This window comes from Condylostylus longicornis, unplaced genomic scaffold (assembly GCF_029603195.1).
Source record: "Condylostylus longicornis isolate FDR11 unplaced genomic scaffold, ASM2960319v2 ptg000018l, whole genome shotgun sequence".
Lineage (NCBI taxonomy): Eukaryota > Metazoa > Arthropoda > Insecta > Diptera > Dolichopodidae > Condylostylus > Condylostylus longicornis.
The window spans coordinates 13,131,351-13,146,467 of record NW_026577987.1 but is presented as its reverse complement, the minus strand read 5'-3'; the positions used below and the strand labels follow the sequence as shown (position 1 = coordinate 13,146,467).

At 25.4% G+C, this 15,117-nt stretch overlaps 1 protein-coding gene across 1 annotated transcript in view; it reads right to left on the bottom strand.

Moving 5' to 3' along the window:
• LOC129606437 (prolow-density lipoprotein receptor-related protein 1) overlaps positions 1 to 14,460 on the bottom strand; it is an 85,103-nt gene extending 70,643 nt beyond the window's left edge. Inside the window, exon 1 of the mRNA XM_055516770.1 lies at positions 13,843 to 14,460. Within this exon, the coding sequence (XP_055372745.1) occupies positions 13,843 to 14,302 (460 nt within the window). The 5' untranslated portion in view covers positions 14,303 to 14,460. The remainder of the gene's footprint in view (positions 1 to 13,842) is intronic.
• Between the last annotated feature and the right edge of the window lie 657 nt (positions 14,461 to 15,117).

The following is a 15,117-nucleotide window of genomic DNA, read 5'->3' as shown; positions in this document are numbered from 1 at the left end:
AAAGCTCTCAATAAACTCAAATTTTTACTCAGTATCGAACAATAAATTTAAAAATAACAAAAAGAAAAAACACAATATATATGTACATTCGCTCGAGTACAACAGTTAATTAAGAATAAGCTTACATTTACATACTTAACTTATACCCCTAATTAAAAATTTTATAACTTCTTTTAATGCAAGTTATTATTAAAATAAGAAAATACATATATTTTAATGAATCAGCTAATTTAATTTACATATTCATGAATAAAAGAAGAAAAAAAAGTAATAATTAATTACAAAGTTTGCATGTTATTGTCTTTTTTTTAGTTACCTGTTGATTAAACGAATTTTGTTTATTATTTTTGAACTTTTCCTTGAAAATAATTTTAAGGTGAAAATTATATTCTTCGATTAATATAATTATGTAAAATCTACTTATTAAACGCAAACAATCAAATAATAATTATTACATTAACAGAATTCCTTTAATTTTAAAGAAAATTTGAAAGTTTTTACCGGCCGCAATGTATACAATAAGAAAGGTCATGGATAGCACTAAATTTCAAACTTCGAGTTAGAGATTAACGCTGTGATAAAGGTTCGGACAAAAATTCAATTTTTCGGTGGGTCCGCCTGTCGATCTGTTGTTCTCTGCACTTGTTTGTCTCAATTTCGGCTTAATTGATTTTGATTAAAATTTATGTCCGATATTGACCATTTCCTAGGATATGCCAAGTTTCGGGAACTGATCTTATTTTACACAATTGATAATTTCTAAGAAAATCAACAGATTTTATATCTAAAATCCGGGATTTTGTCCCATATACAAAGATATAATCAACTAATTTGTACGTAAGAAATAATCAATCAAATTTTTCGATATCAGAGTTCGGAAACCGAACATTAACTATAGGCAGGATTTACATTTTTTAGCACTACTATAGGAATAATTGACGAAATTTCTTAAAACTTAATATTACGATTTTGTTTTTCAACAAAAACGGTATCTTAAGAACCAATTTTACAAATTTCTAAGTACATTAACTAAAAGCTTAGTTGCTTCATTAATATGTAAAAGAAGTGTTTAAAAAACATTTTCGTAATCTGATCAAAATAGAAAATATACTTTGAGATCGGTTATGTACTAATCACATCAGATTTTTTTTTTAATTTAGTATTTGTGCTTAAAATAAAATCTTTTTAAAAATCAGAATAAAAGTCAAAAGAAAATAATAATTAATAATGGCACACACTTTATACATACACTGTTATTCATATATGTACATATGAGCGTTATTCATACATACTTATAAATCTTTTATAGCACACAAATTATTATTTGAAAAAAGTGACCGGAAAACCTACGCGAATTTCTTTTGTTTTATTTTGTTTTTCTTATTAAATACAAATGAAAGCAAGAAAATTATGAATGAATCGGTATTTAAATTAAGAAAATACTTATAAATTATTCTTATGTACTCTGGATCAAAGTTCGAAATAAAAAGAAAAATTTAAAATTTGGATAAAATTTCTTCAATAGACTCAACAGACTTAATAAATCAAAATATATATATACTTATTTGGTTTGCATTTGAAAAATAATGGAAGAAATAGGAGCAATTTTATTTGCATTATTTCCGAAAAGTTTGTCTAACAATATTAAAGCGTTAGAAACATTAATAGAAAATACCAAATTTTTTATTTTATTCTCATTTTTATTTTTATAATTGTAGGCTTATCATATTATCAAGGAATGTCTTACAATGTCATATAACAACAAATTTTGTTCTAAATCAATTTTAAAAATTTTAATTTAATTACCTATACTTTTTTATAATATGTGTAGAATTTAAGTTGTTATTGTGGAAAAATTTGAAATTTATTTCTAATTTTGTTCAATAAAATCACATATATTAAGTTATGTTCAGTCAGACCTTTTGTTTCACGGGCTTTCTTTTATCTCGATTTTTAAAACGAAAGTTTAAAATCAACTTTACATAATTTTTTTTGTTTTTGTAATTTTTACAAATGTCTAAATTAGTTGAATTTAATAAATTCGAAAGCATTGCAAAATGTAAAATTTATCAGAGTTTGTCAAGAATTTCGAGTTTCACGGCTTTCTATGTATGAAAAATCGTATTCAGTGGGGCAATAAATTGATCTTTACTTTTTTCGATACGAAATCTGTATACAATTTTTAATATATTTTTCAATAAAATACTCAAATATTAAGATACTATCTCGCTATTTTACTCTGCAAGTGAGAAGAAAGTGAGTAACTACCATGTATTTGTATATAATATAATTTTTTAGTGAGATGAATTATTTCATAGTGCGTATCTCGTTTTTTTTTTTTAAATGTATACAATATTTATTGACTTTATTTTTGAAAGTGAGGTATTTAGTCGATAATTTGAGAAAAAATTTGAAAATCTAATTGAAAAAATTAGTAATCTTATTGGAAAAATTAAATATTCATTAGAAAAACGGAGAATTCTGATTTGAGAGCGAATAAAAAGTGAGTAAAAAATGCGAGATAAACGATTAGGCTGTTAGTATTTGAGATACCTCAATCTCAAATTTGATAAAAATTTATAAAAACTTAACTTAAGATATGTAAGATAAATTTTGAAATTTTAAAACTTAACTTAAAGTTTAACAAAATTTAAAAAAAATTCCCATAAACTAATTGTCCTTACATGTGTACAAATGAACAATAAAAATGCGTAGTTGTTTAACTTAATGGAAATTTCTTCATGCAACTGCAGAACAGATGGATGACGTAATCAAAGGAACGAGTTAAAGGCAGAAAAATTCATTAAAAAATTTTTTCTCCTCGAACTAGACTCGAACCAGTGACCTACCGCTTTCTAGGCGGACGCTCTACCAACTGAGCTACAGAGGCATGAAGAAATTTTTTTTTTAATTTTTCTGCCTTTAACTCGTTCCTTTGATTACGTCATCCATCTGTTCTGCAGTTGCATGAAGAAATTTCCATTAAGATAAATTAGTAGTGTAATAAGCACATTCTTATTAATTCCGCAACTATGATGTTGTATTAGTAAAATTCATAATACACTAAAACTATGATGTTGTATTAGTAAAATTCATAATACAAATATATACTTATTCGTGTATATATATTATAAAACTCTTTCATGGCCGTCATTTTCTCTATTATTTATTATTATCGACATAGCAAGATATACCGCATAATTCAACATTTTTAATCCTAATCGTCTCCCCTATACTCTCTACTTTACATTTCATCTGTGCACCATTTGTGAATAGCATAAATTATAGCATATTATTCGTCAAGTCAAGAAGTCAACTACTTAATTTGTGTTTCAAAATATGCTGAACAACGAACTTTATACTTTTTTGATGTTTTAAATTTTCGTTTTTTTTTTTTCGTTTTTCTACTTGTACTTACAAAGTCAAAAAGAAACAAAAATCAAAATACAGGTGGAAAAATAATTTAGGATATAATAAAAGGATTGTAAAAATTTTTAAAAGTCTGTTGACTTCTTACATTTTGATTTTTTTCTTATAAATTTACAAGAAAAAAAGAATATTTTTCACGTGTTTAATGGTTTTATTTTTACACGAAATCTAATTTTTGCCATAGTTTTGTTCTACTTCAGTGTGATATGAGAAAAACTAATAATTAAATCAAAAATCGACTCTTGTAATAATTATTAACAAAACTTCAATGAAAAAATGATTCTGCTCATAAATATTTTAAACATTTAAACAAATGATTCATTATACTTATAAATAAAATTTTTGAAAACCTATGCCACTAAAGAAGCGTCAGCTTCTTCAGAACAAAAGTGCGAACTGCAAAGCAAACAATTTAGAGAGCGCTTCCTTCATTACTTACAATAAAATTATAATTGCTACTGTAAAAATTTTCAAATAAATTTCGAACTTCATTAAGTACTTAGATAAAATTAAAAAGAAAAAGTTTAAACACATTTTTATGATTGAACGAAAAAAGTTTCAAAACATTAACTATTTTAGAAACGATAAAATAGAACCACAATCTGACAGTAATCTTACCTATTAGGTTTTATTTTTTTTTTGTGTACTAATTGAAAAACAAAAGTTATTAACTAACATGCAGATTTGAAACTCTTAACGAACATGTGACGCAAATCATATGCAAATATCATAGTAAAGAAATTCTACATGTGAGTTTAATAAACGCAGTCGCAAACTATATTGCATTAGGAATAACACTATTAACATTAGAAAATTAGTAAAGTATGAAACTCAATTGCTAAAAATAAATATAATGAATTTAAAAGACTATTATATTAGTATAAGAAAGTTTAGTATAAGAAATAAATTTCGTTTTGCTTTTTTAAACTTTTTTTAATTTTAAAATACTTATAATCAGAATGCTTACGCAATTATTCGAATTCGATTGTTGTGGTTTTTTTGTTGAATCAAATCAATATAATTTTTTTTTCAAGTTTTTATGTAAGTAAATTTGGGCAATAAATCTATTCTTTTTTCTTCTGTATATCGAATACAAATTTGTTGAAAAAATTTACGTGAACCAAAATATCTACTACTATTCAATGAAAGCAATCTAATGACAAATTTTTTAACCATTTTTCATTCAATTATAGAAATATTGTGATCATACCAAATTTTACATATCAGCTTTTCAACAGAAATTCATCAAATTAAAGAAGTGTAGTACAACTAAGTAATTTTGATAAAACGCCGACATCTTTGCCGGTTACTGGGGTATTCCACAAGGATTGTCAATTAATGAAATCATTTTAGTTATTCTATAATTCTTGCAAAGCAATTTTATTTAATAAATTTTACTTGATAACTTATTCATACAGAAATTTTTGCAGAAAATTTATTTTTAAAAATCAAAGGAATTCTAAAATCACCATTTACCTAATTTTGGGTTAATAATATTTTTACAAGAATTTTCATTATTATTTATGTTTGGATAATCAAATGAAAATTTGTTTTTTATTATAAGGAATTTTAAAATTGTAAGATAATCGCAATGGAGAAGGCAATATCAATATTTAAAAATAAATGAAAGTAAAATTGAACTTTATACATACACATTATATATGTGCATACATATATATACAAAATGCAATCAAACGGAATAAAAAACAATGAAAATAAACTCGAAAAAAAAAACAAAGAAAAATGGTGTTAAGTGGGTTCAAAACAAAAATATGTTCGCATCCTTTAAAAAGGACATGATGGAATTTAAATAGATATTGCAATATATATACATAAAGAAAGAAAGGATAAAAGAAGAGGAACCTTACTAGAACAAAATCATCATGTATATGTAAATGTATGTTTATCATATAAAACAAAATTTTCTGAGGTAGGTAAAGAATTCATATCTTTTTATACCCTGCACTTCGTGAAGGGTATATTAACTTTGGTATGGAGTTTGTAACTACTTGAAGGAGTCATCTGCGGTATGGACATATATATATATTCTTGCTCAGCGTAAAATTCTGCGTTGATTTAGACATGTCCGTCCGTCCGTCCGTCCGTCCGTCCGTCCGTCCGTCCGTCCGTCCGTCCGTCCGTCCGTCCGTCCGTCCGTCCGATCGCACGATAACTCAAAAACGAATAATGCAATCGCCACCAAACTTTCACAAGTTGCTTCTTTTGTGCCAAGGACGAACCCTATTGTTATTGGACCAATTCGGACAACGGGTTCGGGTAGCTGCCATACAACTCAAAGAGTTTATTTTAATTATTTCAAAAACTAATAAAGGTACAAATATAAAATTTTGTATACATGTGTCCAATTATATTCTACATATGCTCTAAAAATTTTAATGAGATAGCTGCACCGGTTCGGGTGGCTGCCATACAACTCCAAAAGCAAATTTTTTATATTCGGCAAAATAATAAAGTCAGATTCATGAAACTTGGCAGTTGTGTGTCCAATTATAGGTGAAAGATATTTCTGAAGTTTTGGTGGAATTGCTCTACAGGTTCGAGTGGCTCCCATACAAGTCCAAAAGCTTATTTTAAATATTTGGAAAAGTAATAAAATTAGATTCATGAAACTTGGCAGTTGTGTGTCCAATTATAGATCAGATATATTTGCGAAGTTTTAGTGGAATTACTTGACAGGTTCGGGTGCCTGCCATACAACTCCAAAAGCCAATTTTAAATATTTGGAAAAATAATAAAGTCAAATTTATGAAACTTGGCAGTTGTGTGTCCAATTATAGATCAGATATATTTGCGAAGTTTCAGCGGAGTTGCTTGGCAGGTTCGGGTACCTGCCATACAACTCCAAAAGCTAATTTTAAATATTTGGAAAAATAATAAAGACAGATTCATGAAACTTGGCAGTTGTGTGTCCAATTATAGATCAGATATATTTGCGAAGTTTCAGTGGAGTTGCTTGGCAGGTTCGGGTACCTGCCATACAACTCCGAAAGCTAATTTTAAATATTTGGAAAAATAATAAAGACAGATTCATGAAACTTGGCAGTTGTGTGTCCAATTATAGGTCAAAGATATTTCTGAAGTTTTGGTGGAATTGCTCTACAGGTTCGAGTGGCTCCCATACAAGTCCAAAAGCTCATTTTAAATATTTGGAAAAGAAATAAAGTTAGATTAATGAAACTTGGCAGTTGTGTGTCCAATTATAGATCAGATATACCTGCGAAGTTTTAGTGGAATTGCTTGACAGGTTCGGGTGCCTGCCATACAACTCCAAAAGCTAATTTTAAATATTTGGAAAAATAATAAAGTCAAATTTATGAAACTTGGCAGTTGTGTGTCCAATTATAGATCAGATATATTTGCGAAGTTTCAGTGGAGTTGCTTGGCAGGTTCGGGTACCTGCCATACAACTCCAAAAGCTAATTTTAAATATTTGGAAAAATAATAAAGACAGATTCATGAAACTTGGCAGTTGTGTGTCCAATTATAGGTCAAAGATATTTCTGAAGTTTTGGTGGAATTGCTCTACAGGTTCGAGTGGCTCCCATACAAGTCCAAAAGCCTATTTTAAATATTTGGAAAAGAAATAAAGTTAGATTCATGAAACTTGGCAGTTGTGTGTCCAATTATAGATCAGATATATTAGCGAAGTTTTAGTGGAATTGCTTGGCAGGTTCGGGTACGTGCCATACAACTCCAAAAGCTAATTTTAAATATTTGGAAAAGAAATAAAGTTAGATTCATGAAACTTGGCAGTTGTGTGTCCAATTATAGATCAGATATATTAACGAAGTTTTAGTGGAATTGCTTGGCAGGTTCGGGTACGTGCCATACAACTCCAAAAGCTAATTTTAAATATTTAGAAAAATTATAAAGTCAGATTCATGAAACTTGGTAGTTGTGTGTTCAGTTATAGGCCAGACATATCCGTGAAGTTTCTATAGAATGGTTTCACAGGTTTGAGTAATTGCTATACAACAATGAAAGGTGCAGGGTATAATTCAATCGGTTCATACCGACTGAAACGTTTTTACTTGTTTTATTATTATTTTATTTCAAGTAGGATTAAGTGCTCATTTTCCCTTTTATTTTTCCTTTATCATAATAATTTTTATTTTTGACTTTTCTTGTTTTGTTTTAAACATATACATTCATACATATATTTGTATATATAGACACATAATGTGTATTTATGTATGTATGTATTTAAATCTTATAGTTTTATAAGTACAATATGACCATATTGTTTATATAGAGTCTGGAAAATGAATTTTACACTTATAACAGGGCTAACCAAATTCCTTGATTATTCGAACCATTTTTCAAAATTCTTAATTTTTGACATGGATTTGATTGAGATTTTCAATCGAATTCATATCAAAAATTCCAGATTACAAATTAAATCCTTTGCATTTGCAGCAAAATATCAACTATTCATTGCAATAAAAGTTTGCAAAATCGATCTGAACTCTATCGATTGCAGACGGTCATAGCACAATTTATCTTCGATTTTCGATTGGATTATATCATTATTAAGCAGAAATTAAATTTTTTACAATGTTGTACATAGCTTTCCATATTTTTGTTTTCAGAAATTTAAAATATAATTTGAAATTTATATGACATGGAACGTGGAACGATGTGAATTTTTTTAAAATTTAATAACACAAAAATAAAAGGGAAATTCGGGTGCAACTTAATCAAGAATAAAAAATATTTCTTCATAGAGCCGCATGAATGGCTCATGAATTGTAGTTCTTCAACTGCTGTTATACAATATAGGAAATATAAAGAAATAACTATTCATATGCATTCATACATGTGTACATATGTTAACTATTTATATACATACATATATGCCAACTAATAACTTTTCACTTTTTATTATGTACGCATTCACGTACATACATGTTTGTATATATATTTAAATTATACATGCATTGATATTTTAATATTTAAGATATAGATTTATTTTATTGCAAATGATACAAGAACAAAGAGTAATAAGGAAAATATAAAACAACATATAAAATTAAAATGAATAATGTAGGTACAAACTTGAAAGGTTATATTGGTATTTAGATATTATTGCAAAAATTCTTATATATTTACATAAGTACACAACTATATATTTTGTATTCAGTTCACTTTTTGCTTTATCTATAAGTTTTTTCTATACTTTTATTTTTCTCAAAATTTAAGTTAGTAAGCTGCCAATATTATTTCGATTATTTACTATCAAATTTAGTACATATAATACTTACGTAAATGTTACTTGCATTTTGCAATTTTTATAAAATTTACTTTTTATTTATTCTTAGCCTAAATTATTAATTAAGAAGTTCTACATTATTATAAAATTGATCTATTGCATTATTTTTAATTATATTTAAAAAATTTGATTTTTAGGTACTTAAGTACGTGCAAAATGTATTTTATGCTAAAAAATAAGTATTGTGAAAATTCTGCCAATTGTAGCAATATACGGTAAATATACTCTTAAAATTAAAATTGAAAATGAGTACTAAAATTTAGCTCTTTTTTAGTAAAGTTCAAAATATAACCTTGTTTACTCCCGTAAGCAAGTACATATTTCAATTTCATATCAAATTTTTATCCTTTTACAGAACTTCTATCCAAAAATTGTTCTTCAATTTTTGAATTTAATTCTTAAAAAAACAATTCACATAATAAATCTACAATAGTACAATTATACATAAATTCTTGCTTGAAGTGAGCTTTTGATTAATAGAAAAAAATGTTTGTCTTTGCTATTTTTGATTTACGTATTGCTTTCAATAACAGTAACAAATAACAGTAATTTTATAAAAATAAAAAAAAATTAATCAAATTCAAAACAAGTATAAGTATCATAAGTGAGAATTACTTTTATAAAATTGTTTAAACAAACTATTTATTGTATTCTCCGATAACTTTATTCTGCCATGGTAAGTTTAAAATCTTATTCTTCTAACAATCTCTAGCAAAAAAAATACATAAAACTTAAGTATATGTAAGAAATACAGAAACTAATGTTATAAGTACTGTCAAATATTAACTTCAATTAACTTTAATTTGTTGTAAAGTTATATATTTATCTATTTTCTACGATAATAACTTGTTACTTAAAAACATGGGATATTCATGTATGTACATATGTATGTATGTACTTTACAAGAACGCGATGAGTATAATTGAAAAAAAAAAAATTATTTTTCATCGTTAATTATACAATGTTTAGAGTCAAATGCTGGTATTACAATAAATAATAATGTCTACAAATTTTTTTACTTTTCGAGAAATAAAATTGCATACTTTATGAATGCATACATCATAAGTGTATGTACATATATACTTATATTTACATATTTAACTAGATATATATATACATACATATGTTCGTAATTCTTTTTACACGCTTTTAGGAAACGAAAAGTAGCGATAACCCTAACTAACAAACAATGAAAAGAATGAAATTAAAGGAAAAAAAAAACAAAATACGACATATTTAACAAAATTTCTTTTTAGAATTACATATTCACACATATTTGTTTTATACAATTAAATCTGAATATACTAAACAAAGAATGAATATTTTAAATTTTACGACAAGTCCAAATCAAGTCAAATATGATTTAACAAATTCAGAACGGAAAAGCTTAATTAAAAAAAATATTCCATCACTCTTACTCACTTTTATTGAAAGTACAATTTAAGATGCACGAATATACTTGTAAATTAATATATAAAAACATACACATATGTATAAATATACATAATTTATATTTAATTCGAAATTTAAATTTAAGGAACGTTTAATTGTAACTACAAATACATATTTATACTCAAATAAATTATTATTATTTTACTGTTTACTTTAAATAGCTGAAGAAACTTAACTTTAAACTTATAGACACATATTACATATAAAGTCTACATACCTACACATACTTCTGTGTAAATACCTTTTTCATTATCCTTAATACTAGTCAATTACTTACATCTATGTTAATTGTATTACAAAATCAATTAATGAATTCTAAAATATAAGTTTGTAGTAAGTATAACAAGACAATTTTTAACACTTTATTTGATTAAGAAGAGTGTGTAACACATAAATCAAAAACTTAAATGTATATATATATATCTTCACGCATATAATTAAATTGAACCGACCCGATGTATCGAAAAATGGAATTAGCACTACGAGGTCCCAAAGAGGCCGCCAATTAAGTTTTTCAATTTACTAAAATGTTTGATGTTATGTTTCTTGTACAAAAACTGTATCGCAATTAAAATTGTAATTATAATCCATTCATCCATCATTAAAATTCTCTTGCACACCTTTTACCCCGTATATTTTTTAAGATTTATTTTACGATTTGGGATAAACTTATAGTTTATCTCAATTTTTTAATTATTTATGCATTATTACTCAGAATAAAAAAAAATCCATATATTTGACTCGAAACAGATACTTACTGTATTTAAAAAGTAATCTACTTAAAATTTTTTGTTACTTTCTAGTTGAGTTTAAGAATAAAATTGCAGAACTGCATTATTTTTAGTGCATTCGCACAAAGAGTTTCTTACATTTTCATGTAAATTAATATTACTATCTTTAACAAATTTTTTCCCTTAAATAGACGTTTTTGCTTATTCCCTAAAACATGCATTTTTACAAAGCATTAATGTCATACATAGTAGATCCCTCTCCAAAAACGTTATGTAATAAATGCTAATAACATCAGATCGAATCTTTGCGATTTTTTTTTTTTTGGGTACTTAAGTACTAGCACATATTAAAATATTTTTAATAAAAAGTGATTTATTGTTTTTAATTTAAAATCTTAAAACTTTTGTTTTAAAAAATTTTGATGCGGTAAATAAGTAAATGCAAAACGTAGGTGCTTTATATGCATATATGTACGTATATATGTATATGTATATATACTATACCTACATACATAAGTACTATTTTATTAATAACTTCTAAATCAGAAAAAAATATGTTTTTATAAAGAAATTATTAATATCTAATTCTTAGTGTATTAATTAAGTATTTATAATGAAATAAAACTTTAAAATGTTTTTATTTATTTATGTTAAATTAGTAGCTATACTTAATTTAAACGTTGTATTTAAAATTCTAATAAAAAACTTGTTTAAAAGAAAAAACTCAAAACAAGAAACATTGTATAAGTAACTATGTATGAGTAGACGTATATGTACATTTTTAACTTTCGCTCAATAAATTTACTAATACAAATATTTTTCTTATGAATGCTATGTTAACTCCCCATGTCGTGCTTTTAAGTTCTTATTAAATTCAACCCTAACACAGTAATATGTTCGTTACTTAGTTAAGATCCAAATTAGTACGAATAGGAAATCATTTGGGGTAGAGGATAGAAATTTATAGAATATTTCTAAGAATCAATGTGTTGGTAAAAGTATATAACTTTGAAAAGTATAAGTATGAAAAATACACGGAAATGCATGAAAAAATTTTCCAAAATAAGTAAAAGAAATATTTCAACATACATTAAGTAACAATTAATATAAGTACATCGCAATCAAATTTTGTTTAAACCTTTTAGAAAGTTTAAAATAATGTAGTAAAGTAGGTACCTATCCTTAACCTTAACTATTTCTCATAAGAAGAATAGTTTAACACTGCTAACCGTTGAGGCGGAAAGAGTTAATAAAAAAACAATATTGTATGTAGGTAGCTTTCATTATATAAAACCAAATACATGTCTCGTACATAGTTGCCAGAAGTGGTACTTTTCCAAGTTTTCTGTATTGTTTCCAAAAACAATTTATTCCCCAATAAATTTTTAAATTTCAAAGCGCCATGGCGATTTTTGGCGTCATAATTTAGAATAAATACATAAATTATTTTAATTGTCCCTATTAGTGTACTCTTACTTATTTGTCATTATCACACTTAATTTCAAAATTCGGACGACATTTAGAAAATTTCAAAAAGGTTTTGGCATGAAAAAGTTTGAGAATAAGCTCTTTTTGGTGCTTATTATCATAATGCTCTGGTAATTGCGATTCAGTCAAGTTTATCAAAAAATCTATAATTTATTAATAAGATATGGTTACCTACAAATAAATTACATACATATATACAATATATAACTAGGCATCTAGATGGATAAATATACAATTTTATTTATTTTTATAACCTTATTAATAATATTTTGTTTGCGACCAATATTTTAAAATCTTTACATATAAGTAAGTATATTGATATTAGTTTTTGTTTCGTTGGTTTTTGTTTTTTTATCTTGATTTTAATATAAGCACTTGGATATATCTTCTAGTTACATCTATAGAAATATTAATGGAAATTTGAAACGTGATAAAATACGAGTATGATAAATTATTGAGAAATTTCAAATTTAGATTTAAGATAATATATTGGTATTTACCTATCAAATATGAGTAAATTCCAAAATTTATAAGAATATAAAAAGCGAGTAATAATAATTATTATTGTTACATTTGGATTCTACTTACTTAAAAGTGTTATATTTCTTAATTATATTTAATTTTGTTATATAGCTATATCTTTTAGATGATGTCATATATCACCTATATCATTTGCTAATCTATTTTATATTTAAAAAGTTAATCATTTACATACAAAGTGAATTCTGATCTAATATGCATACATATTACATAGGTTAACAAAATACTTAATATTATATTGTATACTTATAAGTATCTACTTGTAATGTTTTATTGGTATTTATAAAAAAAATTATGATAAATGCTAATAAATTTAAGCACCTAAATCTTTTTTATCGGAATTTTGCGGGAAAATCAATCATGCACAAACATTGGAAAGTAAATCAACAAGGATAGCACAAAATTGAATACGAAATTTAGAACTGCCTTAATTACTGACCAATACTTATAAAAATAATTACTACAATTCTTTAGTTTGGAATTTATCTCCAATGTTCTAAATATTTTTTTCCTTTTCACGCGTATTTAATGATACTGTCGCGGAAAATATACAAATTCAAAATTTGAAAAATTTAAAGTACTTTTTTAAGTACTTATAATAATAAAACAAAATAGTATGGATTCAACAAGTTGTGATAAAATTCATTTATATTGTTCAGCAAAAAGAAGCATCATAACCAACCCAGCTGCATATTTCACTCACCTACATACATATGGGTATGGGTAATTACATATTTCATTGCCAACATTTCTAAAGGAACAAAGTAAACTTTAACCAAACTAAATTGTTAACCAAAATTTGAATAGATTGAAACCTAATTTTTAAAATAAATTTATTGTTTCATCGTTTATTAATAAATTGCGCAAAAAAAAAGAAGAGTAGCTAGTATAATTAAATATTTTTTAATTTACCATTTTCAGTTGTTTGTTCAGTATCCGTAAATTGTTTATATGAGTTTAGCAATAATGCTGGTGTTGTTCCTATTGTTATTAAATCCTTAAAATTTTGAAATCTATCATTTTTCAAATTTCTACTTGAAATTGTTGTTGTTATTTTAGTATTTTTTTGATTATTATTAAAATCGGTGGAACTAATTTTATTTGATGGAAATCCAAATTCTGTTGTTGACGTTGTTATATCATCTAAATTGGTTTTTTCTGAATTTTGTCTCTTATTTATATTTTGTAATCCATTTATAGAATGTGCACCACATATATTTAAACTTACACAAATGTATAATATTAATATAAATAATTTATAATTTCTTTTATTCTTAAGTATATAAGCACAACTTTTATTTTTTTCATAATTTAAAAATGACGACGGCGTCAATAAAGACAACATTTTTCTTTTCTTGTGATATGATGGCATTCTAAAATATACAAAAAAAAATCTGCTCTTCTTTTTTTTATCTCACTGTTATTCTTAACTTTATTTTTTCCTTATTGAAATCTACAAATATTATAGCTGCCATTAAGAGCATATCCGAACAAAATGATACTATCTTAATTTTAATATAAATTTTAGAATAAATTTAAATCATAATTAGACATTTTTTTTAGTTATCTAGATATAATTTTCAGATTGAATATTCAGCACAAAAAAAAAAATAATGCTTTGAAAATTTTACAAACAAAAAACAAAAAAATTATTTTTTAACTACACAATACAATGTAAGTTTTTTTAATATTAATTTTGGTTGTTTTTTCCGCGAAATAAAAAAACTAACCATTCCACTTCACGAAATGTCGAGAAATCAACCGTTTGATTTTAGAATTGAACAAGACGAGCGTCAAAATAAGCAAGAAAACCACCGTATTTAATTGAATTCTTCCACATATACAAATACAAATTGAGGGTATAAAATCAAAACGGCATATATTTATTTTCTATTATTTTCGAGTCATGCATTATTTGCGCATTGTATGAAAACAACATAAAAATAAATATTTTTCAACATGGTGTCATTTTTCGTCATGTTTAATAGTATCTTGAAAAACATTACAGAGCTCCGAATGCCTAAACACTTTTATAATATGTATGTAGGTATTAAATTATCAAAAAAAAAACAAAATCAAAACCTTATTCTACGTATGTATATATATGTATATTCTTAATATTTACGTTTTATTTTCAAATTATTTCTAAGTTATTATTGTTTAGCAAGTAACGATAAAACTTTTTTT